Source organism: Terrapene carolina, unplaced genomic scaffold, assembly GCF_002925995.2.
Source record: "Terrapene carolina triunguis isolate 2854851 unplaced genomic scaffold, T_m_triunguis-2.0 Scaffold33723, whole genome shotgun sequence".
Lineage (NCBI taxonomy): Eukaryota > Metazoa > Chordata > Testudines > Emydidae > Terrapene > Terrapene triunguis.
Genome location: NW_020698074.1, coordinates 7,109,055 through 7,136,731, shown reverse-complemented (window position 1 = coordinate 7,136,731; position 27,677 = coordinate 7,109,055). Strand labels below are relative to the sequence as shown.

Sequence of the window (27,677 nt, the reverse complement as noted above, 5' to 3'; positions counted from 1 at the left end):
TTTCTTCTAACAAGTCAGAATTCCTTTTCAAGTTATTTCCAATATTTGTCATAACTATTTTTTATTTTGTGATACTGAATGCCAACAATTAACATACCCTGGAAATGAAAAGATTTTGACTCAACTGCACCCCTTTGGGTGAAGCTCTGGAACTGCAACAGAAGGAGAGAAACCAGTAACTACACCGAGTGTGGTGTGGGTGTATTCTTAGAAGAATTACTTAATCTACATATAATTTTTCACAATATATGAACACTATATTTACTTCGTGTCAACATTTTACTGTATGTATTTATTGTATGTAACTATCTGTTCTGAGAATAAAATTTTACAAAATTTTAATATAAAGCAATTTTAATTTAATTTATGCATATTTGTAGGAAAGACTTGAATGAAAAGATGTGCTTGTGAGCCAAACCACCACATTTATTATTGTTATTATAAAACAATTATATAGTGTTGTTAAGGTATAAGTTGCTCTACAGACCCTATACCAAGTATATTCTGCACACCAAAGATGATAGAGAAAAAAAATACAAACACAAATTCATTTTCACCTTCTCTCCCTGGTGTTATAGCCTGTGTTGATGGTTCCAACGCTTATTGTTGCACATGGGAATTACTCAGTCTCTCTCAGTTCAGGATACTATAACCTGGTCAGATCTACAGAGCAATAAGGAGGGAGTTCTAAGCATGAGGGAAGAAGGCTCAGAGAGGCGAATGGTAGACATCAACACAAGGGATATTAGGGAGAGCAGCAGTACACTTTGTGTATAGACGAGACAGTGAAGCAAAAGGAAATGAAAGGTGAGATATATGAAAGGGTGAGATTGTGCGGTCTTGAGGTGAGAACGTGGGCAGAGCCATGAAAAAGAATTAATCAGATAATTTATCCAGCTAATGCCACCAAATTTGCCAAATGATTCACATATTATTCAACTGACTCTAGATGGAAAGTTTGAACTTGATGCAGAAGGCAAAAAGAAATGGAAATAGAAATTAACCATCCACTATTTTGAGCTACAGCCATCAATGATATATATTCTCTATTGGAACACATACAATACAGTAGATCTGTGTAAGCTTAAGTATCTTCCACAAAGTGATTTTTTTACATTTTTTCCTTAGCTTGATAATGGGTAATTCTAGGTTTTAAAAAATCCCGACTACTCACCATGCATCTATAACTGTGAAATATAACTGGCTGCTCAATCACACCACACATGCTAACCTCATCCCATTCCAGCCAGTGTTTCTATCTTTTTTACTTGCCCGGATCACAAAATTCTGTAGGACTAATTTTATCCCAGGGACATGCTGAGAGGCCAGACTATGGCCTTCAAAACTGGGCAAAAGTATCATAGAAAAGGAAATTATTGTTACCTTGGAGACTAAAATAAATGACCTGGAGAAACAACACAACTGCTGTCTGAATAATATTCTAAGTTAAATTATCTGTAGCATTAACTAAATGAGCTCTTGGAAAAATTGGACAATTCTGTGAAGAAAGAGAATAAACACTGGCTTTTGATTTGAACTGCCAATGCTGAATATAGTGCCCAGTGATATGTAATTATTTATGGAGACATTTTTACAGCACACGAAAGAGATAAATCCGACCTTTCCCTCCTACAATAAAGCCATTTTCAAAAGAGTGAGTTCAGTGGGGAAAAAATTAAGAGATACATTTACTGCTTGCTTTTTAGAAGTTGTATCAGTTGATCAATTGAACTAGAAAGCCACATTGCAGTGTAAGCCCCAAATTCCTCAACGAAGACCTGTAGAACCACTACATTCTATCACAGATTGTTATTAATAAATAACATATAAACAGTACACATACCGTATACAGATCTAGGAACTTCAAACGTCTCTATATTTTATTACATAAGCCACTATTCATTGACTTTGTGTTTTATTTTTCTCTCTCCACATTCTTTACAAATCATCTTGGGCTATTGCTTCTTTTCCCTCTGTGGCATGGGATTGGAACCTTTGTCTCCCTTGTGACACAGCACAGTTACCACCAGTCTGCTAGGCTGGCACTGTCAACACTGGTAAGTATTTCACCTAATCAAAGAATCGATGTTATTTTGTTGGCACTGTGTTTAAGGCATATAAAATAAATAGATACACATAATTTATAATGCTTTTTGACTTGTCTCCATAAATTATCATTTTTAAAAAATACAGACAAAGCCATATGTTTTCCTCCCACCTAAACATTGTAGTGTGGAAGATGGTCTCTAAAAATGAACGAACCTAACAGCACGCAAGCTTGTCTCGAAGCATAATAATCTTTTGCTTAAAGAAACGGCTTCCGCTTATAACAAATGACAGCAAATCAAGACAGCTGATGGCAGTTATACTCAAACAGATATTATTGTACATTAATAATTGTTTTTCTTTCATGTGCAGTATGTAATAGAGCCTAAAGAGGTGATATGGGAGGAAACAAATGATTATCACAGATATGAACATCAAGCTTTTAATCTGAGCCCAGAATTCTTGATGTGACCAGACAGAGCCTGGAAGCTTTTTCACCACCTTTAGAATGATGAAGACTTGCAAGCCCAAGAGGACACATGTGATGGTGGCTACAATGGCAATTAAGAGATAGTTCAGTGCTTTCACACTCTCCTTCTTGAGTTCTTGGTGGAATGTAAAACATTTTTTATTTTCATACTCCCCAGACTTCCCATACCGAGCAATGAACAAGGGCAGCACAATCACAATGGCCACTATCCACACTGTAGCACTAGCAGCCACAGCGTGTAGCTTCCTGTAGAACTCCAACTTGTCCTTCCATTGAAAGAAAATGAGCCACCGGATAATGAGCGTGATTATGTAGAATAGAAAAGTGAGGTACATATGGATGTGCATCATAGCACTCACTGCTTTACAAAAGCCCTGCCCAAAAATCCACTGCTGATTGATATAATAATAAAGCCGAAACGGCACAGTCAGGAGAAGCAGGCTGTGCAACACCACGAGGTTGACAATTGCCGCCGTGGTCACTGACAGAGTGTTCATTTTAACCAGCAAAAATGACATTGCGATGGCTCCAATTGTACCTCCAATAAATGCTACTGTATATATAGTAATCAATATGTAACGTTCAATGTCAGAATGAAAGTTACTGGACTGAGGTGTAGTAACAGATGCATTCAGCGAGGCTGTAGTCTCTCCAGGCATGGTCCTGTAAATCTCTCTTTTGGACTCTATAAAAGAAGACATCAATGTCATTAAAGATTAAAGTGAGATTTAAAACTGAGAGCTAACTGAGTCTTCAACCTGGTTCTGGCTCCAGGGCATATACTGTCTATGATCCTAGAAATGCTTGGATTGTTTCATTTCTGATATCAGTTACTGCAAATGATTTTCCCCACTACAGAAATGTGCTCTGTTAGAAAATGCAGTTCAGAGTTCCTACTAGTTAGGAAAGAATGGCTGCAAAAGCTGAATTTAAAGACGGGAAAAAACCAAGCATATACGTAGATTAGAGGGAGAAGCTGATCAAGTTATGAAAATGTTACCAGCCATGTACTTAAAAACAGTTACTAATTAATATTTCAAAACAAAGGTAGGCAAAAAAGATCTGCTGCTTGGCCAAATTATTTTAGTATGATCCTTATGGGGAATGATGGCCGAGGAAGGAGTACTGCAAAAAGGGATCGGGGGGTCATAGTGGACCACAAGCTAAATATGAGTCAACAGTGTAACACTGTTGCAAAAAAGCGAGCATCATTCTGGGATGTATTCGCAGGAGTGCTGTAAGCAAGACACGAGAAGTAATTCTTTCGTTCTACTCCGCGCTGATTAGGCCTCAACTGGAGTATTGTGACCAGTTCTGGTGCCACATTTCAGGAAAAAAGGTGGACAAATTGGAGAAAGTCCAGAGAAGAGCAATAAAAATGATTAAAGGTCTAGAAAACATGACCTATGAGAGAAGATTGAAAAAACTGGGTTTGTTTAGTCTGGAGAAGAGAAGACTGAGAGGGGACATGATAACAGTTTTCACGTACATAAAAGATTGTTACAAGGAGGAGGGAGAAAAATTGTTCTTCTTAACCTCTGAGGATAGGACAATAAGCAATGGGCTTAAATTGCAGCAAGGGAGGTTTAAATTGGACATTCAGAAAAACTTAACTGTCAGGGTGGTTAAGCACTGGAATAAATTGCCTAGGGAGGTTGTGGAATCTCCATCACTGGAAATTTTTAAAAGCAGGTTAGACAAATCCCTGTCAGGGATTGTCTAGATAATACTTAGCCCTGCCATGAGTGCAGAGGACTGGACTAGATGACCTCTCAAGGTCCCTTCCAGTCCTTTGATTCTATGATTCTTATCAGCCCTTTGTGTTAACAGCTCAGATCTTTATTATAGAGGATCTACTTGGTGATCATAAAGAAGACACAAGTCCTTGTTAGAATCCTGCTATTTATTCATTAGAATTAAGTGTGCTGGGAGAGAAGCTGAGCCCTGATTAGGGGGCGGGGCTTCTCTGACTAGGGGTCCTATAAAGGTAGTCAGCCAGGCAGGCAGCTGCAGCGGCACAGGAGCCAGCAAACAGAGCTGTAAACAGGGGAGTTTGAGTGGGAGTTTGCAAGGGGAGTTTGGGGGGAAGACTAAGAGGCAGGCAGAGGAACAGACAGGCTAGTGAAGGGAGTGTGTGGTGGTCTGGCAGTGTTTTGGTGCTCGTTGGGGGTTTGTTTTGCGGTGGGTGGTGGTGTTTTGGTTTGATTTGTGTTTCCCGGACTAACAGGACTTAGGTGGGAAGGCTATGACAGACACAGAGGCAGCAGTGGTAGTGACCCAAGCAGTGGAAGACACAATGAAGATGACTGGATGTGGAAACTGCGGCATGTACATGATCCTGGAGGGAGTACCTGAAAAGAGTTTCATCTGCATGAAGTGCCACCTGATAGAGCTGATGGAAGAAAAGATCTGAGGATTGGAGATGCAGGTGGAAACTCTGATTGAGTTTAGAAAGGGGTTCAAGCAGATGATGGAGCAAAGACATGAAAAGTCTGAAGGGAAAAGCTCAGACTTGCAGATGGAAGCAGGACCAAATAACTCTGAGGGGAGACTGCCGGGTGAGGACAGTGGAAGCGTGTGGCTAAGAGAACCAGGCAGAGGAAAAGACAGACTAGTGAAGGAGAAATAGGGCTCAGGAACAGGTTTGCGGAGTTGGAAAATTAAGAAGGGGCACAGCAGGTGGTCGCTGATGGTGAGAGGGCAAGGAAGAAGAGAAGAGCAGCTAGTCCTATAGGAAGAGGGGAAAAGTCAATGGAGATAAAAGCATCAAATATGAGCCCCAGGAGGATACGTGATGGGTTACGGAGGATTGCAAGGGAGAATAGGAATCGAGAGGACTTGCAGCCAGAGGGAACAGGGGATAGACTGGAGACTCGCACCATCACCAGGAAAAGGCAGGTCTACATGATTGGGGACTCCTTACTGAGAAGAATAGACAGGCCTGTAACCAGAGCTGACCTAGAGAACAGAAGGGTGTGCTGTCTGCCGGGTGCTAAGATATGGGATGCGGACCTGAGGCTGAAGAGGATCCTAATGGGAGAGGGAAAGAATCTGCTGATTGTCCTTCATGTGGGAACAAATGATACGGCTAGATTCTCACTGGAATGTTTCAAGGGACACTATGCCAGACTAGGGAAGACACTTAAGGAAATCGAGGCTCAGGTGATCTTCAATGGGATTCTGCCTGTTCCTAGAGAAGGGCAACAAAGGTGTGACAAGATTATGATGATCAACAGATGGCTCAGGCAGTGGTGCTATAAGGAGGGCTTTGGGATGTATGGCCACTGGGAGGCATTCATGGACAGAGGACTGTTCTCTCGGGATGGAATTCACCTGAGTAGGGAGGGAAATAGACTTCTAGGATGGAGGCTGGCATAACTGATTAAGAGAGCTTTAAACTAGGAACTGGGGGGAGATGTCCAGGTAATCTCCACCCCAGATTTTAACATTGAGAGGGAAGAAAACGAAGTAAGAAAGGATACAGCCCGTGGGTAGGAGAATGGACATAAGGAGGAAGGGTAGTGTAGATACCAGTCTAATAGGTAATACTGGAGGTAGAATGTCTGTGCCTAATCGGGTAAAGAATGTGAGCAAAGCCAAACATCAAAAATTAATATGTTTGTACACTAATGCGAGGAGCCTAGGTAACAAAATGGAGGAACTAGAGTTACTGGTGCAGGAAGTGAAACCAGATATTATAGGGATAACAGAAACATTGTGCAATAGTAGTCATGACTGGAGTACAGGTATTGAGGGGAATGTGCTGCTTAGGAAAGACTGAAATAAAGGCAAAGGTGATTGAGTAGCATTGTATATCAATGATGAGGTAGACTGTAAAGAAATAAGAAGGGATGGAATGGATAACACAGAGTCTGTCTGGGCAAAAATCACATTGGGGAAGAAAGCTACTAGAGCCTCCCCTGGGATAGTGCTTGGGGTGTGCTACAGACTACCAGGATCTGATTTGGATATGGATAGAGACCTCTTTAATGTTTTTAATGAAGTAAATAGTAATGGGAATTGTGTGATCATGGGAGACTTTAACTTCCCAGATATAGACTGGAGGAAAAGTGCTAGTAATAATAACAGGGCTCAGATTTTCCTGGATGTGATAGCTGATGGATTCCTTCACCAACTAGTTGCTGAACCAACAAGAGGGGATGCCATTTTAGATTTGGTTTTGGTGAGTAGTGAGGACCTCGTAGAAGAAATGGTTGTAGGGGACAACCTTGGTTCGAGCGATCATGAGCTAATTCAGTTTAAACTAAATGGAAGGATAACTGTGACTAGGGTTTTTGATTTCAAAAGGGCTAACTTTAAAAAATTAAGTAAATTAGTTAGGGACGTGGATTGGACTGAAGAACTTGTGTATCTAAAGGTGGAGGAGGCCTGGAATTACTTCAAGTCAAAGTTGCAGAACCTATCAGAAGTCTGCATCCCAAGAAAGGGGGAAAAATTCATAGGTAGGAATTGTAGACCAAGCTGGATGAGAAAGCACCTCAGAGAGGTGATTAAGAAAAAGCAGAAAGTCTACAAGGAGTGGAAGATGGGAGTGATCAGCAAGGAAAGCTACCTTATTGAGGTCAGAACATGTAGGGATAAAGTGAGAAAGGCCAAAAGCCATGTAGAGTTGGACCTTGCAAAGGGAATTAAAATCAATAGTAAAAGGTTCTATAGCCATATAAAGAAGAAGAAAACAAAGAAAGAAGTGGGACTGCTAAACACTGAGGATGGAGTGGAGGTTAAGGATAATCTAGGCATGGCCCAATATCTAAACAAATACTTTGCCTCAGTCTTTAATGAGGCTAATGAGGAGCTTAGGGATAATGGTAGGATGACAAATGGGAATGAGGATATGGAGGTAGATATTACCATATCCAAGGTAGAAGCCAAACTCGAACAGCTTAATGGGACTAAATCGGGGGGGGGCCCAGATAATCTTCATCCAAGAATATTAAAGGAACTGGCACATGAAATTGAAAGCCCATTAACAAGAATTTTTAATGAATCTGTAAACTCAGGGATTGTACCATATGACTAGAGAATTGCTAATACAGTTCCTATTTTTAAGAAAGGAAAAAAAAGTGATCCAGGTAACTACAGGCCTGTTAGTTTGACATCTGTAGTATGCAAGGTCTTGGAAAATTTTTTGAAGGAGTAAGTAGTTAAGGACATTGAGGTCAATGGTAATTGGGACAAAATACAACATGGTTTTACAAAAGGTAGATCGTGCCAAACCAACCTGATCTCCTTCTTTGAGAGGTAACAGATTTTTTTAGACAAAGGAAATGCAGTGGATCTAATTTACCTCAATTTCAGTAAGGCATTTGATACGGTTCCACATGGGGAATTATTAGCTAAATTGGAAAAGATGGGGATCAATATGAAAATTGAAAGGTGGATAAGGAACTGGTTAAAGGGGAGACTACAATGGATCATACTGAAAGGTGAACTGTCAGGCTGGAAGGAGGTTACTAGTGGAGTTCCTCAGGGATCAGTTTTGAGACAAATCTTATTTAATCTTTTTATTACTGACTTTGGCACAAAAAGTGGGAATGTGCTAATAAAGTTTGCGGATGACACAAAGCTGGGAGTTATTGCCAATACAGAGAAGGACCAGGATATCATGCAGGAAGATCTGGATGACGTTGTAAACTGGAGTAATAGTAATAGGATGAAATTTAATAGTGAAAAGTGCAAGGTCATGCATTTAAGGATTAATAATAAGAATTTTGGTTATAAACTGGGGATACATCAGTTGGAAGTAACAGAGGAGGAGAAGGACCTCAGAGTATTGGTTGATCACAGGATGACTATGAGCCGCCAATGTGATATGACCATGAAAAAAGCTAATGCGGTCGGATGCATCAGGCGAGGTATTTCCAGTAGAGATAAGGAGGTGTTAGTACCGTTATACAAGACACTGGTGAGATCTCATCTGTAATACTCTGTGCAGTTCTGGTCTCCCATGTTTAAGAAGGATGATTTCAAACTGGAACAGGTACAGAGAAGGACTACTAGGATGATCCGAGGAATGGAAAACCTGTCTTATGAAAGGAGACTGAAAGAACTTGGCTTGTTTAGCCTAACCCAAAAGAAGGCTGAGGGGAGATATGATTACTCTCTTTAAATATATCAGAGGGATAAATACCAGGGAGGGAGAGGATTTATTTAAGCTCAGTACCAGTGTGGACACCAGAACAAATGGATATAAACTGGCCATCAGGAAGTTTAGACTTGAAATTAGATGAAGGTTTCTAACCATTAGAGGAGTGAAGTTCTAGAACAGCCTTCCAAGGGGAGCAGTGGGGGCAAAAGACATATCTGACTTCAAGACTAAGTTTGATAAGTTTATGGAGGGGATGATATGATGGGATAGCCTAATTCTGGCAATGAATTGATCTTTGACTATTAGCGGTAAATATGCCCAATGGCCTATGATGGGATGTTAGATGGGGTGGGATCTGAGTTTACTACAGAGAATTCTTTCCTGGGTGCCTGGCTAGTGAGTCTTGCCCACATGCTCAGGGTTTAGCTGATCTCCATATTTGGGGTCAGGAAGGAATTTTCCTCCAGGGCAGATTGGCAGAGGCCTGAGGGGTTTTCGCCTTCCTCTGCAGAGTGGGGCACGGGTCACTTGCTGGAGGGTTCTCTGCACCTTGAAATCTTTAAAACATGATTTGAGGATTTCAATAGCTCAGACATAGGTTAGGGTTAGGGTTACCATTCGTCTGGATTCTGTCGGACATGTCCGGCTTTTTTGAGTTAAAAATAGCGTCCGGGGGGAATTTGTAAATGTCTGGATTTCCGCCCCCCATGCAGAGCGCGCTCGCTGACAGGGCAGCTGGCCACGGGGCTCTGGCAGCCAGAACCCCTCCTCCACTTCCCCCTCCTCTCCCCTGCAACTTGAGACCACTCCCCTCCTCTCTCTCCCTCCCTCCCCCTCCCTGCATTCGCAGATCGCCGGCCGGCCGTTCGCCTCGGGCCTCCGGCAGGCTGGAGCTCCTCCCCTTGCTCCTGCTCCCCCTCCCCTGCTGCCCAGCGCGCCGCTCCGCAGCACTCTGTTCTGAGCGGCACGGTAAGGGGACCAGGGGGTCGGAGAAGGGGCAGGGAGGTTCTGGAGGGGGCAGTCAAGAGACAGGAGCAGGGTTGGATGGGTCGGGCATTCGGGGGGGCTGTCTGGGGATGGGGGGTGTAAGGTTTTGGGCAGTCAGAGTACAGGTAGGGGGTAGGTAGGGTCCTAGGGAGGCAGTTAGGGTGGGGGGGGTCTCAGGAGGGGGCAGTTAGGGGACAAGGAGCAGGGAGGCTTAGGTAGGGGGTGGGGTTCTGGAGGACAGTTAGGAGCAGGGGTCCCAGGAGGGGGCAGTCAGGGGACAGGGAGCAGAGGGGTTTAGATGGGTCGGGAGTTCTGGGGGGGGCTGTCAGGGGGTGGGGAGTGGTTGGATGGGGTGTAGGAGTCCCTGGTGTCTGTCTGGGGGTGGGGGTGTGGATAAGGGGTGGGGCAGTCAAGGGACAGGTAAGGGGTAGGGTCCTAGGGGGCCAGTTAGGATGGGGGGAGGGTCTCAGGAGGGGGCAGTCAGGGGACAAGGAGCAGGGAGGCTTAGGTAGGGGGTGGAGTCCTGGGGGGCAGTTAGGGGCAGGGGTCCCAGAAGAGGGCAGTCAGGGGACAAGGAGTGGGGGGGAGGGTTGGGAGTTCTGAGGGGGGCGGCAAGTGGGAGGGAATGGAAGGGGCAGGGGCGGGGCTAGGGCGGGGCTCCTCCCATCCTCTTTTTTGATTGTTGAAATATGGTAACCCTAGGTTAGGGGGTTGATACAGGAGTGGGTGGGTGAGATTCTGTGGCCTGCGTTGTGCAGGAGGTTAGACTAGATGATCATAATGGTCCCTTCTGACCTTAAAGTCTATGATTCTGCATAAATATTCTATTTAAGAACCAGATTCTACAGTTAATCACATGCTGCTCCATTGAAGTCACAAATGTTAAATGTGACTGAGAGCAGAGGTTTGCTCAGGGATCTGTACATAATGAATTATATATAATGTGTGTTATAGATATTAAATATTTAATATAAATAATATTTCTTCCCAGGTGCTAAAAGAGAGGGTAAGTATCATTCTGATGCTCTAAAAGGCTTGTATTTACCACATGATATGTTGTATTTTCACACAAGGCCAAATTCAGAAGTACTCAGAAGCACCCTTGAAAGGACCAAAAGCAAAGTGAAAATTGTAGTTCTGCTGCATAGATGGGGACATTTTTGCTGTCCTGGGGGACTATTAACACATGCAGCAGAAGACAGAGCCATGGCAGGACTCTGCAGCTCACTGGAAAGACGAGATCTTGACATGTTGGAAGGTGACATGTGGGATGGGCAGACCACAGGACCGCATGACCACATACTGTTGGAGCAAGCAGGTAGATTGGATCCAGTATTCCTTCGCATACTCGACAGTAGCTGGATATGATATGTGTGCCCTGAATTGTGTCTCGGTCTGGGTTCACCCCTGCCAGCTTCCTCCTGGGTCCTTGTGGGCGAAGCACTTTTATTTGAATTTGACTCATGGATCTTACAATGTAAAACCTGACCTGGTTTTCTTTTTACACCAAAGCAGTGTTAGCTTTGCAGTATGATAAGTAGTTCCTCCATCTATTTTCAGAGTAGCAGCCGTGTTAGTCTGTATCCGCAAAAAGAACAGGAGTACTTGTGGCACCTTAGAGACTAACAAATTTATTAGAGCATAAGCTTTCGTGGGCTACAGCCCACTTCTTCGGATACTTATGCTTAGAGCTTATGCTCTAATAAATTTGTTAGTCTCTAAGGTGCCACAAGTGCCTCTATCTATTGTATCACTGATCTTTTAGGTGATTTCCATTTTAAGTAATACAAATTTTGACAGTCAACAGACTATTTAACAGTTTCCTCATTTGTGGAAAAGAGGAAATACCTCTGATATTTTTAACAGCAGCTTTCAGTTGCAATGGGACATTAACAATGTGATATTTCTCAGTGACCTCATTTTTTAATAAAGATTTTAGCTATTAACACGTTTTAGCATGCCTATCATCGTAGTATCTGAGCTCTCTTTATACAATGGCCACTATTTGAAAAGTCAACACTTACTTTAACTGTTACCTCAACATATCCAAAGGACCAATTATTTCACTATATCTAGTATCAGCAATAACCATGGGACCTTAGATATTGTAGAGGAATTGCTGGTAAATATTGACTCTCTAATGGTTGACTCTGTATTTTAGAGGTTAAAATTATATTTGTAGCTCAAAATGAAGTTCTTTCAACATTTTTTCCAGTAAATTATGAGCAAGTAAAATGTGTTGCAAAAGGGATTTTTTTCTCGAAGGAACTACAATTTACAACATATTTCGACTATTGCACTGGAAAGGAAAGAGTACACATTCCTTCCTATTCTAACTGTTGCCACTTCTATAACATTGCGTTTTAGCTTTAAAATGTTCATACCGGAAGGGGTTAGCAATAGCTGTTTGTATGTCCGTTTTCTAAGTTGTCAAACTGTAATTAGAAAACATGTGACTATAATGTTGCATTATCAGACAGTCTCAAGTTGGAATGTGTATTTACAGTTTTAAAGCACTACTATACTAAAGGCAACTGCTGCAAATCTGGGTTGCTATGACAGACATATGATTATCTGCATCATTAACAGTAGTTCTGTGGTTGGAGTTGGATGACCCCTGGTGGTTGCTTCTCAAGTTCAAACACTGAAACCTTCTCAGAATTCACATAGAAGAAACAAAGTAGAAACATTATGGAGAATCTACACACCATCCTTGCTCTGATTCTGCAGGAAGGCTCATCTTCATTGTGTGTAAAAAGCATTCACCAACAGTGATGTTAAAGCACACAACATCAGCTTATCTGCCCACCACTGTTACATCCATCCAGTTGAAACCTATTTATGTTTAGAATACATAACATAGCATGACACAGCATAATATGCTTCACAGAGAAAATTGCTACCTTCTCAGAAGACGCAGTTTCCTACTGTGCAGACACCTGAAGAGCCAGAAAACACTGACCAGAATTGCAAGTGCCAGGTCTTACAGACATAACTTTTAGCAGGAGACACATAGAATGAGAACATGAAATCTTACGTATTGACAGGTAAACACTTTATGACATTAGTCCATGATCTTGGAATCTGTGTGCAGCCCAAGAGATAGACTGTATACGAGGGTCAAAGGGCAGACAAATAACTGCCACAGGCTGAGAAACAGCAGAGGAAACCACTCTGTGGCCACTAATGCAGCCTCAGGGTTGCACTAGCTTCTGAGAGAGATGACTCTCTCCCATGTGGTTTCCCCACTCAGATTATGTAGTTGCAGATCTACTGGCTCAGTCCCACCTCCAAAAGACTCCTCCACACTATGGATTCGCTGCTGGATTGTGTTTTGTTGCTGCACAGGGTTGCTTCATTCTGGCCCTCACCTCTGTGTTGCAGAATTACACCAGCTTGCTATGCCCATGAAAATGGAGGGGGATTGGATTGACCCTGTAATATATATATTCAGGGCTCTTCAGGGAGGGCCTTGTGTCTCCTTCCTTTCCTAGTTCCCTCCCACCCAGGCTACATCATGGTCAGTGGTATTACTTGAGATCAGAAGCAAATCTTGAATCCTTCTCTACACTAAATGTCTTGTCGTTTGGCTAAACTTTTGGGAGACAGGGGTTTTGAAGAACAGTAGCACAAGGGCACACAACCACCTCATTTGGCATCATATAGAAGCCAAAGAAGCATCTGTTGATGATGGGGGCTTTCAGGAAATCATCAAAACATCAATATTTTGTTTCAGCAGAGGGGGTAGCAGATTGTGCTAGGCAGAAGTCCAGAAACTAGAGAGTCTTTCATAATAGTGATTGACAAAAGGATTTTTGTGATAAATTTGAGTATTGATGTTTCATAAATTCATAGATTACATTATTATTATATATTATTAATATGACACAGGCCATAGGACTTCCCTGAATTCATTCCTGTTTGAACTACAACATATGTTTTAGAAAAACATCCAATCTTGATTTAAAATTTCCAGTGACGGAGAATCCCATACAACCCTTGGTAAATTGTTCCAGTGGTTAATTACTCCCACTGTTAAAAAATTAGCACCTTATTTCTAGTCTGAGTTTGTCTAGTTTCAATTTCTAGCCACTGGATCTTATTATACCTTTGTCTATTAGACTGAAGAGCCCATTATTATCAAATTTCTGTTCCCCATGTAGGTACTTATAGACTGCGATCAAGTTGCCCCTTAACCTTCTCCTTGTTAGACTCAAGGAGCTCAATCTATTTAGCATATCACTATACGGTATGTTTTCCAACTCTTTAATCATTCTCGTGGCCCTCTGAAATTCTCCAATTTATCAACATTCTTCTTGAAATATAACCACCAGAACTGGACATAATATTTTAGTACCGGTTGCACCAGTGCCAAATATAGAAGCAATATAACTAGGGCTGTCGATTAAATGCGGTTATTAACTCAAAAAAATAATCATGATTAATCACAGTTTTCATTAGACAATTAAACAATAGAATATCAACTGAAATTTATTAAATCTTTTTGGATGTTTTTCTATATTTTCAAATATATTGATTTCAGTTACAACACAGAATACAAAGTGTACAGTGCTCACTTTATATTATTATTTTATTACAAATATTTGCACTGTAAAAATGATAAACAAAAGAAACAGTATTTTTCAATTCACTTCATACAAGTACTGTAGTGCAATCTCTTTACTGTGAAATTGCAATTTACAAACGTAGATTTTTTTTATTACATAACTGCACTCAAAAACAAAACAATGTAAAACTTTAGAGCCTACAAGTCCACTCACTCCTACTTCTTGTTCAGGTAATTGCTCACATTGTTTACATTTACAGGAGATAATGCTGCCCACGTCTTATGGACAATGTCACCTGAAAGTGAGAACAGGCATTTGCATGGCACTGTTCTAGCCAGCATTGCAAGGTATTTACATGCCAGATATGGTAAACATTCGTATGTACCTTCATGCTTCAGCCACCATTCCAGAGGACATGCTTTCATGCTGATGACGCTTGTTAAAAAAAAATGCATTAATTAAATTTGAGATTGAACTCCCTGGGGGAGAATTGTATGTCTTCTGCTCTGTGTTTTACCAGCATTCTGCCATATATTTCATGTTATAGCAGTCTCGGATGATGACCTAGCACAGGTTGTTCAATTTAAGAACATTTTCACTGCAGATTTGACAAAACGCAAAGAAGGTACCAATGTGAGATTTCTAAAGATAGCTACAGCACTTGACACAAGGTTTAAGAGTCTGAAATGCCTTCCAAAATCTGAGAGGGACGAGGTGTGGAACATGCTTTCAGAAATCTTAAAAGAGCAACAGTCCTATGCAGAAACTACAGAACCCGAACCCAAAAAAAGCAAATCAACCTTCTGCTGGTAACATCTGACTCAGATGATGAAAATGAACATGTGTCAGTCCGCTCTGCTTTAGAACATTATGGAGCAGAACCCGTCATCAGCATGGAAGCATGTCCTCTGGAACAGTGGTTGAAGCATGAAGGGACATATGAATCTTTAGTGCATCTGGCACGTAAATATCTTGCAAAGCTGGCAACAACAGTGCCATGCGAATGGCTGTTCTCACTTTCAGGTGACATTGTAAAAAAGAAGCGGGCAGCATTATCTCCTGCAAATGTAAACAAACTTGTTTGTCTGATCGATTGGCTGAACAAGAAGTAGGACTGAGGGGACTTGTAGGCTCTAAAGTTTTACATTGTTTTATTTTTGAATGCAAGTTTTTTCATACGTAATTCTACATTTGTAAGTTCAACTTTCATGATAAAGAGATTGCACTACAGTACTTGTATTAGGTAAACTGAAAAATACTATTTCTTTTGTACAGAGCACTGTACACTTTGTATTCTGTGTTATAATTGAAATCATTATATTTGACAATGTAAAAAAGATCCAAAATATTTAAATAAATGGTATTGTATTATTGTTTAACAGTGCGATTAATTGCGATTAATTTTTTTAATTGCTTGACAGCCCTAAATATAACTTCCCTATTCCAACTTGATATTCCTTTGTTTATACATCCAAGGAGCACATTAACCTTTTTGGTCATATGATTGCAATGGGAACTTATGTTCAGCTATTATACACCATGACTCCTAAGTCCTTTTCAGAGTCACTGCTTCCCAGGATAGAGTCCCCCATCCCGTATGTATTTTTTGAATTCTTTTTCCCTAGATGTATGACTTTATATCTTACTATATACATAGTGATACACATATTGTGTGCTTGTGCCCAGATCCAGAACACTCTGTATCAGTGACTAGTTCTTTTCCTTATTTACCACTCCCCTAATCTTTGTGTCATCTGCAAACTTTATTATTAATAATTTTATATGTTCTCCCAGGTCATTGATAAAAATATTAAATAGCTTAGGACCAAGAATCAATCCCAGTGGACCTCCCTAGAAACACATGATGATTAATGATGATTCCCCGTGTACAATTACATTTTGAGATGTATCAGTTAGCCAGTTTTTAATCCATTTAATGTATGCCATGTTGATTATGTATTCTAGTTTCTTAATAAAAATGTCATGTGGTACCAAGCCAAGTGCCTTACAGAAGTCTAAATTTATTACATCAACACTATTACCTTAATCAAGCAAACTTGTAATCTCATTTTAAAAAAATCAAGGTTGACAAAATCTCTAAAACATATTATAATCGGTGTTGATGAATGAATTCATCTCTCTCTCTCTCTCTTGCAAGCGTCTTTGCAAAATTTACCCTGTGATAAAGATCTGTATCAGGACTGTCAGAGTTGCCCTTCATAATCATGTAGATTTTCATGTAATCCAAAGGTTGGACTCCATGGAAGAGGCATATATATTCTTTGTACAGCTGACTAGGACCTGTTTTCCCTCTCAAAATCTCAATGAGAATGAAAATTTTCCTTTTGTGTTGAAATTTTTAGTAGAAATTGTTTTGGTTTTCATAACAGCTGAAAACCCTAAACCAAAATTTTACCAATTATCGACAACCAAAAACCCCCCAATTTTTTTTTTTAAACAAAAACCAGGAAATTTTTAAAAATAATTTTTTTCACAAAAAAATTCATTTAGTCAAAAAGCTATTTTATGTTAAAAAGTACAACAATTTTTGACTCATTCTAATTATTTTTGACTAATTCTAATTAAGAATATGCTTATAAAATTTGCAGATGACACCAAGCTGGGAGGGATTTCAAAAACATGGGAGACAGGATTAGAATTCAAAACGACCTTGACAAATTGGAGAATTGGTCTGAAATCAGCAAGCTGAAATTAAATAAAAACAAATGCCAAGTACTTCACCTAGGGAGGAAAAATTAAATGCACGACTCTTAAATGGGGAAATAACTGGCTAGGTGATGGTACTGCTGAAAAGGATCCGAGGGTTATAGCAGATTACAAATTGAATACAAGTCAACAATGTGATGCAGGTGCGAGAAAGACTAACATAATTCTGGAGTGTATTAACAGCAGTGTCATATGTAAGACACAGGAGGTAAGTATCCTGCTCTACTTAACACTGGTGAGGCCTCAGCTAGAGGACTGTGTCTAATTCTGGGCGCCACAAATTAAGACAGATGTGGACAAATAGGGAAAAAAGGAGGGGGGACCTACAATAATGATAAAAAGTTTAGAAAACCTGACTGCTGAGGAATGGTAAAAATAACCTTGAGAAAAGAAGACTGAAGGGGACCTGATGGTGATCAATTGTCTTCCATGTCCTCCATGTCCACTGAACATAGGACAAGAAGTAATGGGCTTAACCTACAGCAAGGGAGGTTTAGGTTAGATATTAGGAAATCCAGCCCTATGTTTCTATGATTCTTCATGGTGTAGATTCATGATTGACAATGACTACAATATCCACACTCCAACAAACAGACCCATATGAAACATGTAAAATAAATTTCTGCTTAGAGAAAACTGCAGTGATTAAATATATCAGATAGGAGAGTAGACATTTACTGTACATACCTGTGATTTTTCCAAACAATTTTTAGAGATCTCTGTCACTTTTTCTGTAGTTCATTTGCTGGATGTGAGATGGAGGCCATTTGACTGAAACTTTGCAGTAGAAATCCAGTCTATCGATGTAGATGTAGACAAAGGACATATAACTCGCCACTGGAATGATGGAAAACAAAGGAGACTTCCAAAAATGCTGTATTCTTAGATCTGGTTTTTTGAAAATAAATAAATAAAAATTGGGGGGTTACACAATAGAACTTTCCTTACAATTTCCTTTACCCTCCTAGCATGGGCATGTCATCTGACTTACCACCAGCAGCATCAGAGAAAAGAAGAGAGAACGAACCTAAGATTTATGCACAAAAGAGGGAAGAGGAAGGGGAGGAAAAGTGACCTCCGTATACCGGAAACTCAAAAGAGTATGTGTTAGGAAAATAATACCACAAAAAAGCAATGAAGAAATGTTTCTTCACATATCAGAACAGCATAAATAAATAACAGTTATGAAAAATGGCCATACAGAAAAGCTGTTAGATTTATTTAAAATAAGAAAGAAAAAGAGCCAGTTGAATGCATTTTTTTAGTTACAAACTTTGCTTTAAAACCAGTTACAAATTGAATCACAAAACGGATTCTGCTTCTCCAAACACATACACTTTGTTCCTAATCAGGGTTTGTCCTCCACACTTTGAAGCTCATTGATTTGTATCTTCATTTTGTACAGTCTAAAATAATTAAGATCCAGATTCTCAAAGGTATTTAAGTGCTTAACGCTCATTGAAATCAATGAAAGTTAAGCACCTAAATACCTTTGAGGATCTGAGCCTAAATAAATAAATTGTTTTCAATTAAAAATAAATGTCATTATGTTACTTTCTCCTTTGGACCCTGTCGAAATCGGTGAACCTGATCCTCAGCTGCATTAGGGCAGCTTTGTGCCTAAAGCTGTTTTACCTAGTCCCTGGGTTTTCCTTGCATAAGGGGATGCTCAAGTGGTTTAGAGTCTCAGTAACAGCTTTTATACCTTTTCCACCTCCCTAGAGTCAATCCAAAGGATATGGGCAGGGGAAAGGATACTGGCATGCCCTGATACCTTAGTAATCTCTACCTGCCCCAATGACCCTTTGGCAGTACCAGATTTACCATGGTGCCGGGCCCACAGTCCAAAGGGGCCCCAGCCCAGCCTGCTCTTCTCTGCCCCCCGCTCTCTCCTGCAGAGGCAGAAGCTTGGTGCTCCCGGTTCCTGGGGCTCCTGCTGCAGCAGGGCAGGCTCCGCCGGCAGCCAAGCTCCTCCCCCGCCTCTTCCTCCAGCGTGCCACGTTCCCGCCCCTCCCCCTCCCTCTCCCTGCTGCCGAACAGCTGTTTGCTGGCACGAGGGAGGGGGAGGAGCGGGGCTGCAGTGCACTCGCCGCTTGGGGGAGGAGGCGGAGACGAGGCATGCCCTGACTCCTGCACCCCCCACATCCCCACCCTCACCACCAAACGGGAGCTCCTGCACCCTCCCCCCCACATTCCCACCTGCACCCCTTGCACCAAATGGGAGCTGCCCCAGGTAAGCGCTCCACACTCCAACCTCCTGCCCCAACCCTGAGCCCCCTCCCTCACTCTAACTCCTGGCCAGACCCTGCACCCCAACCCCCAGCCTGCTCCTGCACCCTAACTCCCCCCCAGACCCAGCACCCCCAGCCCTGTGCTCAGTGCACCCCCACCCTCATCTCAGTGCAGAGAGAGACAAAGAGAATGGGCTAGAACCAGGGAGAAGGTAGGTACCCGCTCTATGTGGGCAGGGTGGGGGAATCCTTTTTACCCCCTCCCCAGCCCTGCCCCGCTATGCTTTTGCCCCTGGCCCCTGCCTTGATCCAATCAGCAGGGACTAATCCTTCCCCCATGTCCCACTGTGCTCATCTTGCCCCTGGCCCCTGCCTTGCTCCAGCCGGGGACCAATCCTTTCCCCCCCACACACACCGGGTGGATAAAAATCAATGATTTAAAAAAAAAAATAAAAAAAATCGGATTTTTTTAATTTAAATCAGATTTTTGAGGAAAAATACCTATCTAAAAATAGTTTTAATTGAGATACATTATATCTCATCATGGAATAGGGATTATAAATTCTAATTCTATTGTATGAGCCAATATATTCATGTAATGTTTAAGAAAAGTTTCGTAAATGAATTCTAATAGTTCATGGATTAGGGACCCAATTTTATGGGGTTCCACAGGCTTCTGTATGGATTTAGGTTAATCTTTCTATCTACCCAATGGGACTCAGTGCTCAGTCTAGAAGATACCATCAGAGATGCTTAATTTTGCAGTTCTCAAACTGTGGATTTGTGTCTCCAGAGGTAACATGCTTGTTAACAGCAAAAATGTTTTTAAATAAATAAATAATATGTGGAGGTGAGAAATAACAGACCTCAACCCTATTGTCCCTCTGCAAATTTGTGTACACAGAGTCAATCCCTTACCTCTCTCGAAAAGTTTCAAAAAGTTCAATGAATGGAAGATTGTTGAGGGCAGAATAGATCTGGACAAGGAGAAAAAGTCTGTGAGAAGTGAGGGACATATGATTTTGTTAAAATATTATGTTTGCTGTTGAAGAAAAAAATCCAGAATACTTAACGTTGTTGTTTTAGTTAAATAAAACAATTTAAATGTCTGTCTGGTGATGTTCTCCTCCTAATACAGAATGGCAAGAAAAATCTTCCAAATATTAATGATTAACCTGTTGAATAAATAAATCATTGTTTAAAAATGTATAGTGTGTACCTTCTAAAAATGAAACCTACATCTATCTCTGAGTTGTGAAGAATATGTATTAAGGTTATAACAACCAACAAGAATGCACTTTTATGTAGAAATCCATGATTAAATCGAGTCTGATTAGTGATTTAAATCATGATTTAAATCAAATCCACCCTGCCCTCTGTTCTCTTGCCCCTGCCCCCTTCATGCCCCAGGGGGGCCCACAAATATGTTTGGCACCGGGCCCACAAAAAGTTAATCCGGCCCTGCCCTTTGGTGTAAGGGCATTCAGCACAATTTAGAGTAAGCCACAAGTTCCTTTAAATTATGTGAGGAAACTGAAAGAGAAATCAAACTAGGCTTGAAAAAAACCAAGAAAAAATGGCAATAAGAACCATAATAAAACCCTATTTTTAGATTCTTTGTCATTTAATCTCAGGGTACGTCTTCACTTACATCCGGGTCCGGATGTAAGCAATCGGTTTTCTGAGTTCGATTTATCGTGTCTGGTTAAGACGCGATAAATCGATCCCGGAAGTGCCCCGGATCGATCCCGGAAGTGCTCGCCGTTGACGCTGGTACTCCAGCTCGGCGAGCGGAGTACGCAGCATCGACGGGGGAGCCTTCCTGCCGCGTCTGGACCGCGGTAAGTTCGGACTAAGGTACTTCGAATTCAGCTACGTTATTAACGTAGCTGAATTTGCGTACCTTAGTCCGAAGTGGGGGGGTTAGTGTAGACCAGGCCTAAGTCTGGAAATTTTAGAGAAGCTTCCCTTTCCCCCATTAATCAGTCAGACTTCTGAAGCTTGACCTATTGGTCTTCACTCCCAGGAAGCCTCTAAGCTAACTACAGTACTAACCCCTTCTGTCCACTCCTCAGATGACCCTTGGATTTCAACCTTACTTCCCAACTGGCTTTTCTTTTTTCTCTGGAAAACTTTTAAAATAGGCATGCTGTGGATTTCCTTAGCAACTGGTATTCAGTCAGCGTAATGTTTTCTGTCCTATGCCCTTTGTATGCCACAATGGATTCTCAGATTTAAAATCTGAACAATGCTCTTTTTCCTTCTGTGGCTCCCAAAATACCCAGTATTTTATCCTGTGATCTTTATGTCCCAGAATCCTTTGTGTTCTATATCTTTGTGTTCTATATCTCAGAATCCTTTGTGCTGTTTCAAGCGGGGGGGGGGGGAACGCTGTACTATATAATGTTTTGCTTTAAAGCCATTATGCACGTTATGCCAAAAGGACATATTTACTCTGAAGTCAACAGGGTTTTTCATATGAATGAGGTCTACCCATGTGACTAGCGGTTTGAATGTTGGAGCCCTCAATCCATATAATTTTGATATTGCTACAGTCTTCAAAAATATAAAAGTATCATTTATACATTGTTATAGAAAATTCCGTAAATTATACATTCCCCAGTGCTGAAGTGATTGAGGGGAGTGTGTGTGGTGTGTGTCTGTGATAGAGCAGTGAGAGAAGCCAGCAAACCATGATTAAGGCTGGGATTCTGTCACAGAGGTCGTGGATGTCACAGATTCCATGACTTTCCGCGACCTCCGTGACTTTCCCAGCTGCAATGGCCAGTGTGGCTGATCCCAGGGCCGGCAGAGCAGCTGGCCCTAGGGCCAGCTTCTCGGGCACCCCGCGACCAGCCGCACCAAGTGCGGCTGGAGTGGCCCTGGGGCCAGCCGCACCAGCAGTTGCTCCAGCAGCTGGCACAGGGGAAGCACCCAAGCAGCGGCCCCAGAGCAGCTGGCCCCGCGGGGGACAGCGGTCTCAGGGGCAGCCCTGAGGAGTGCCCGAGCAGCTGTCCCCGGGGCGGCTGGCCATGGGACAGGTCACGGGCCGTGAATTTTTGTTTATTGCCCGTGACCTGTCCATAACTTTTGCTAAAAATACCCGTGACAAAATCTTAGCCTTAACCATGATTCACTGGCTGGGGAAGTTACAGTGAGTAGTGAGAATCTCAACCAGCAAGCCACAGATATGTGGCTGGTTCAGGCTGCTTGGACATTAGTGGACCTTGGAGCTACAGTTCTCTTAGCTTCTTAATTAGCAGCTCCCCACTCCTCATCCTCCTCCAAACAAAGGACTTTGCTGGGGTTAGACAGAGGAGATGAGCAGTAAAGATCAGAGCTCTAAGTTCTACACCTGCCCAAACAGTTATAGTTGGTGATCTCTCGATGGATCACGGGCTGACACTCTGAAGAGCCACACATGGCTTTCCAAACTGAGACTGCCTGTGAGATTATTTCTTGGAATCTGGGAGGACATTTGTAGGAAGGGCTTTGAAAAGACTTTGATGAGCTCAGTCCTCCGTGCTGCCTAGCTGCACTGACCCTCATTTATCCCCCACACATCCTTCTCCTCTACCTTCACATCCATCATTATTAAAGCTATCCCTCCAATTTCTCTTGCGTTGGATATCTCACTCCCACCTGTATGTCCCGTGTATGTATCTTCTCCTCCCCCTCTGCCTCTCTGGTAACGATGAAGGTTTTTGTCAAACAGAGGCCACCTCAGGGATGAAGCTCTCAATTCTGCTCTGTGGGAGTTGACACTCTTCCCCTCTCCCTGTTCTGTCTCTGCTGCAGTTGGAAAGAGTGAAGGTAGCTCATGCTACAACACAAAGACCTGTAACATGACCTCACCGTGATTAGCCTACGTTGTGTGCTGCTATATGTGCAGTGACTCAGGCCTGGTCTATGCTAAAAAGTTTTACCGGTAAAACTTGCCTTATTTCCGCACATCCTTGCGTGAATCCACACTCAGTTTTGAGTCCTGTCGGTAAAACCCTGACGTTCTGTCAGTCAAGTTAAACCAGCTCCTGAATGACTTAATCCCTCTACCGGCACCATTCCACAGGTACAGTACCTGTGTATCACCTGTACCAATAAAACGGTGCACCAGCAACAGTTCCCCGATGCCCCATTACAATGACTGCTTTGGTCACAGTGTTGAACTCTGCTGCCTAGAGGTCACACTGACTGCAAACCTACCCCCCACCTCCTTTAAAATGCCCAGGATGTTCTGGAAATGCCTCTCTGCCCCTTTGTGAGCACACAGGATATGGCATCTGTAAAGCTGCAAGGAAGCCTTGTGCTGCTGCCTAGTCCTGGATTTCCTTGGCTTGGCGAGAAGGAGCAGCGCAGCGTGGAATTCCACAGGAATAAAAACATTTCTGCAGACGTTTCAAAGGAGCTGCAGAAGCTGGGGTGCAACAGGAACAAGCAGCAATGTCAGGCCACGTGGAAGGAACGGCAACTGTACTATCAAAAAGCAAGGGAGGCCAACAGAAAAGCTGGGGTTGCCCCCTTCCCCCCCATGCCACTACTATGTGAAGCACAGTAAATGTGTCATTTCTAGTGTGTGTACAGAAATATGAGGTTTTGCAATAAAGGCTGGACTATGTCCGTGTGTTATGTGCAGTGTGTTTCTTTCTCACTGGAGGGTGGAGGTTCAGAGCCTGTCAGTGACAATGGAAAGTGTAATAATGCGTGTGTGTTAAGAGGTGTGGCTCAGCTTTGGATTTCCTTACTCGTATGGGTTTGTATGAGTGGGTTTTGCCCGTAAGGAGCCTTTCGTGGGTTTCTAATGAAGTTGTTGTTTGTTAGAATACAGAATACTGGATTAGAAAGCAAGAGTGCAAAGCTTTCGCCATTTAGATACCGTCTTACATTATTACATCCTGTTGTTTACCCAGTAAGTTAGCACACATGATGCAATGTAGTTCTCTGGTATTACACAATGGAACACTAAACAGTGGCGTTAAAGGCTTTTTGGCTTATGTAGTCCTAGTAATTTTGGTAATGGGTAATGACGATAGAGATGTTCAGGTATCAGATAATAGTAATAAAAAAATCCCTACCTCTTTTTCAGCAGTAGATCTCAAAGCACTTTACAAAGGAGGTTAGTATCATTATCTCCACTTTACAGCTGGAGAAACTGAGGCACGGGGATGAGAAGTGATTTGCCCAACGTCACCCAGCGGGCCAGTGGTAGAGATGCAAATAGAACCCAGGTCTCCTCAGTCCCAGTCTAGTGCTCTATGTGGGTAGGCTACTCTGCCTTGTCTTCTGCATCGGGTGGGTCTAGAATGTTTGTGTATCCAGGGGTCAGATTGCTGATGGGGGAAAATAGTCACGGTATTCTCAAGATCAGCACAGAAACCCACATTAGCTGACTGGTTTTTTTTATGAAAATTATGCAACAACGTTGGCATTTTCAATGGTTTTCATTAGGTTTCAGGGTTAAGGTGCCACTATGCTTAATGGGAGCAGTCCATACCGTTGTATATCTACAGACTCAGATCATGCTATATCCACAGGGTTATGGGTAGTAAACTTTGTTTTAAACGAGTGCATAAATTCTGCAGAAAATGGTGAGGACATGTGTTTGGTGTTGGAGGTTGCAGTTGATGGCCTGTGATATACAGGAGGTCAGACTAGATGAACTACTGGTCGCTTATCTCTAGGATTCTGTGAGAACAGAGCCACACTCAGCCCAGCCCTTAACAAGCCGACATGATATTGCTTTAGTTATTAGAGCTGGTGGAAATTTTCTCTGAGTTTCAACAGAAAATGCAGTTTCTGCACAATCAAAATTTTCCATGGGAATGTTGCACTTTTGCTAAAAAAAATTGATTTTCCATGTAGGAAAATAAAAACAAACTGTTTGCTTTTGGACTCAAGCAATCTGAATTAAAACATTTGGGTATGTTGAACTGAAATGAAACATTTTGTTTCAAACCAGTTAGAGACTGAACAGCATCTGGCTAAGGTGCCTCATGGGAACTGTAATGCAGTTGCCTCATGCCCCATCTTTCCTTATGGGCTGGGCAGGATTACATTACCCTGTGTTTCAACATTTCTACATTGAAAGTCTTCAGAAATTTCCATTCTGCTAAAAATTTTGATATTTTATTTTTCATCCAGATTTTGGATTAAGACATATGTTGATACCCTGGAATTTCCTTTGGGACAGAAAATCTGATTTTTACCCAGCCCTAACTGGTGTCTAGTTTCAAGCTCTAGATAGGTACAGAAGATTTGGGTACACCTACCTGAAATCCAGTCATCCTGGATTTTTGATTAAAACACTAAGCTAATGGCCAAGATTTTGCTACAGTATATATCTATATTTTTCTTTGGACATTAAAAAACCCCCAAAGTGTTACATACCACCTTGCAGAGAATAGTTTATGGGAGGGAAAGTTTACATTTCCATCAGCAACATACTGAGCAGCAAACAGACTGTGATTATTTTAGCAAAGCTATACTACACAACTCCAGCTGTGTTAGAATGCAGGTGCTAGAAATCTACATTATTTTAAACTTGTGACTAACAGGGAAGTGCCTTAATAAAATGCCAAATAAAACAAATGCAAATAGGTAGTAGTTGCAGAATCACTATTTCCTGTCCTTTGGGCATCTGGGTGAGATACTCAGTTGGTGTAAATCAGCATTACTTCATTGACTCCAATAGACTACACTAATTTACACCAGTTGAGGATCTAGCCCAGATTACTAAATCTTCTTGGCCTGACTGTATTGTGAGTGATTACTTCTGATTAGGGCTGTCAATTAATCGCAGTTAACTTACCTGATTAACTCAAAAAAATTAATCGTGATTCATCACCGATTTAATTGCACTGGTAAACAATAGAATACCAATTGAAACTTCAGTCACCATTCCAGAGGACATGCTTCTATGCTGATGACACCCATTAACAAAATAATGCATTAATTAAATTTGTGACTTCACTTCTTGTGAGAGAACTGTATGTCTCCAGCTGTTTTACCCACATTCTGCCATATATTTCATGTTATAGCAGTCTCAGATGATGACTCAGACATGTTGTTCATTTTAACACTTTCACTGCAGATTTGATAAAACACGAAGAAGGCACCAATGTGAGATTTTTAAAGATAGATACAGTATTCGACCCAGGGTTTAAGAATCTGAAGTGTCTTCCAAAATTGAAGAGGGACAAGGTGTGAAACGTTTTCAGAAGTCTTAAAAGAGCAACACTCCAATGTGGAAACTACAGAACCCGAACCACCTAGGGTCCCCCCCATCTCACCTCCCCCACTGCAGCCCCACAACCCCTTTTGCTCCTTTCTGCTCCCCCCTTCACTGCGGCCCCAAGACAGGAGAATTTCTGTCCCCGTGCCACGGCACTGGGGTGCAGTGGGGAGTGAGAGCTCCTCCAGTCCAATGGCTGCAGTGGGAGTTCAGGTGCTGGAGCTTCGCCTGCCGCCCCTCGCGCTTTTGCAGGAGACCAGGGTCAGGGCACTGGGGCTTCTCCTGCCCTGTCCAGCCAGAGAGTGGGGTCGGGGGTGGGGGCTTCCCCAGCTACCCGCAGCTTCTGCCAAGGACGGGTGGGGAGCGCTGAGGCTACCCCTGTCCAGGGGCTTGGGATGGGGAAGGGGTCGGGGCCACTGGAGGGGGCTTCCCCCATCCTGCGGCTTCTGCCAGGAATGAGGTCAGGGGCTGCTGAGGGGAGCTTCTCCCATCCCGCGACTTCTGCCAGGGACGGGGTCAGAGGGTGCTGGAGAAGGGTTCCCCCTACCCTGCCTGCCCTGCACTGCTGCCGCAGAGTGGATTCGGGGTATGGGGGCGTCCTGCGACCCACCCCACCCAGCGGCCAGGGCTCCAGCAGTGGATTTTTTCCAGAGACCCCCAGTTGGCTGAGGCCCAGGGTAGAGGCCCCATCGGCCCAGTGGCTAATCCGCCACTGACTGGCCTCTCATTTCATGTTAGACACAGGGCTTGTCTACACAGTGAACTACTACGCGACCATCTGCAGTGCTACAGTGCTTTTATGACACTTTCATTGTGTGTTGTAGCAAAGCTGGTGGGCTATAGATTCGCACCCTGGTTTACTGCAGTGTAATTCGCCATGTAGATAAGCTCACAATAATAACCCATGATCATGATTCTGCTCTCATCTACCATGGCTTTACACCAGCATACATCTTATCATAGCAAGCGTTCAAATTCTGGCTGGTGTCACATGAGAACTAATTTGGTGGTCTCATGCTAGTTCCCTTTTCCTACTTCACAAAACCACCAGACAATTCATCATGATTGGCTGTCTCTGTTCAGGAGGCCCATGACAGAAATGCCTAGGGTGTTGCAGATCGAGAGTGAGGAGAATAGGCAGGATTATGTGGAGAAAGTTTATAGTGGTAGCCAGCAGCTCTATGTCTGGGCCAAACCAGTGTTGGTAATGTCTCACTTACACAAGCACAAAAGTCGCTCACCATATTTTGTTAAAGACTAAAGTACCAAAACCACTCACATAAAGTTTCAT

General features: G+C 42.4%; 1 protein-coding gene across 1 annotated transcript; it reads right to left on the bottom strand.

Moving 5' to 3' along the window:
- Positions 1 to 2,262: 2,262 nt before the first annotated feature.
- LOC113409516 (probable G-protein coupled receptor 141) lies at positions 2,263 to 3,195 on the bottom strand. Its single transcript, XM_026663533.1, has one exon. It carries the CDS (start codon positions 3,193 to 3,195, stop codon positions 2,263 to 2,265), a length of 933 nt encoding a protein of 310 aa, XP_026519318.1.
- Between the last annotated feature and the right edge of the window lie 24,482 nt (positions 3,196 to 27,677).

Excerpts from the sequence above, each read along its gene's own strand:
- LOC113409516 (XM_026663533.1), bottom strand. The coding sequence starts at position 3,195 with ATGCCTGGAGAGACTACAGCCTCGCTGAATGCATCTGTTACTACACCT.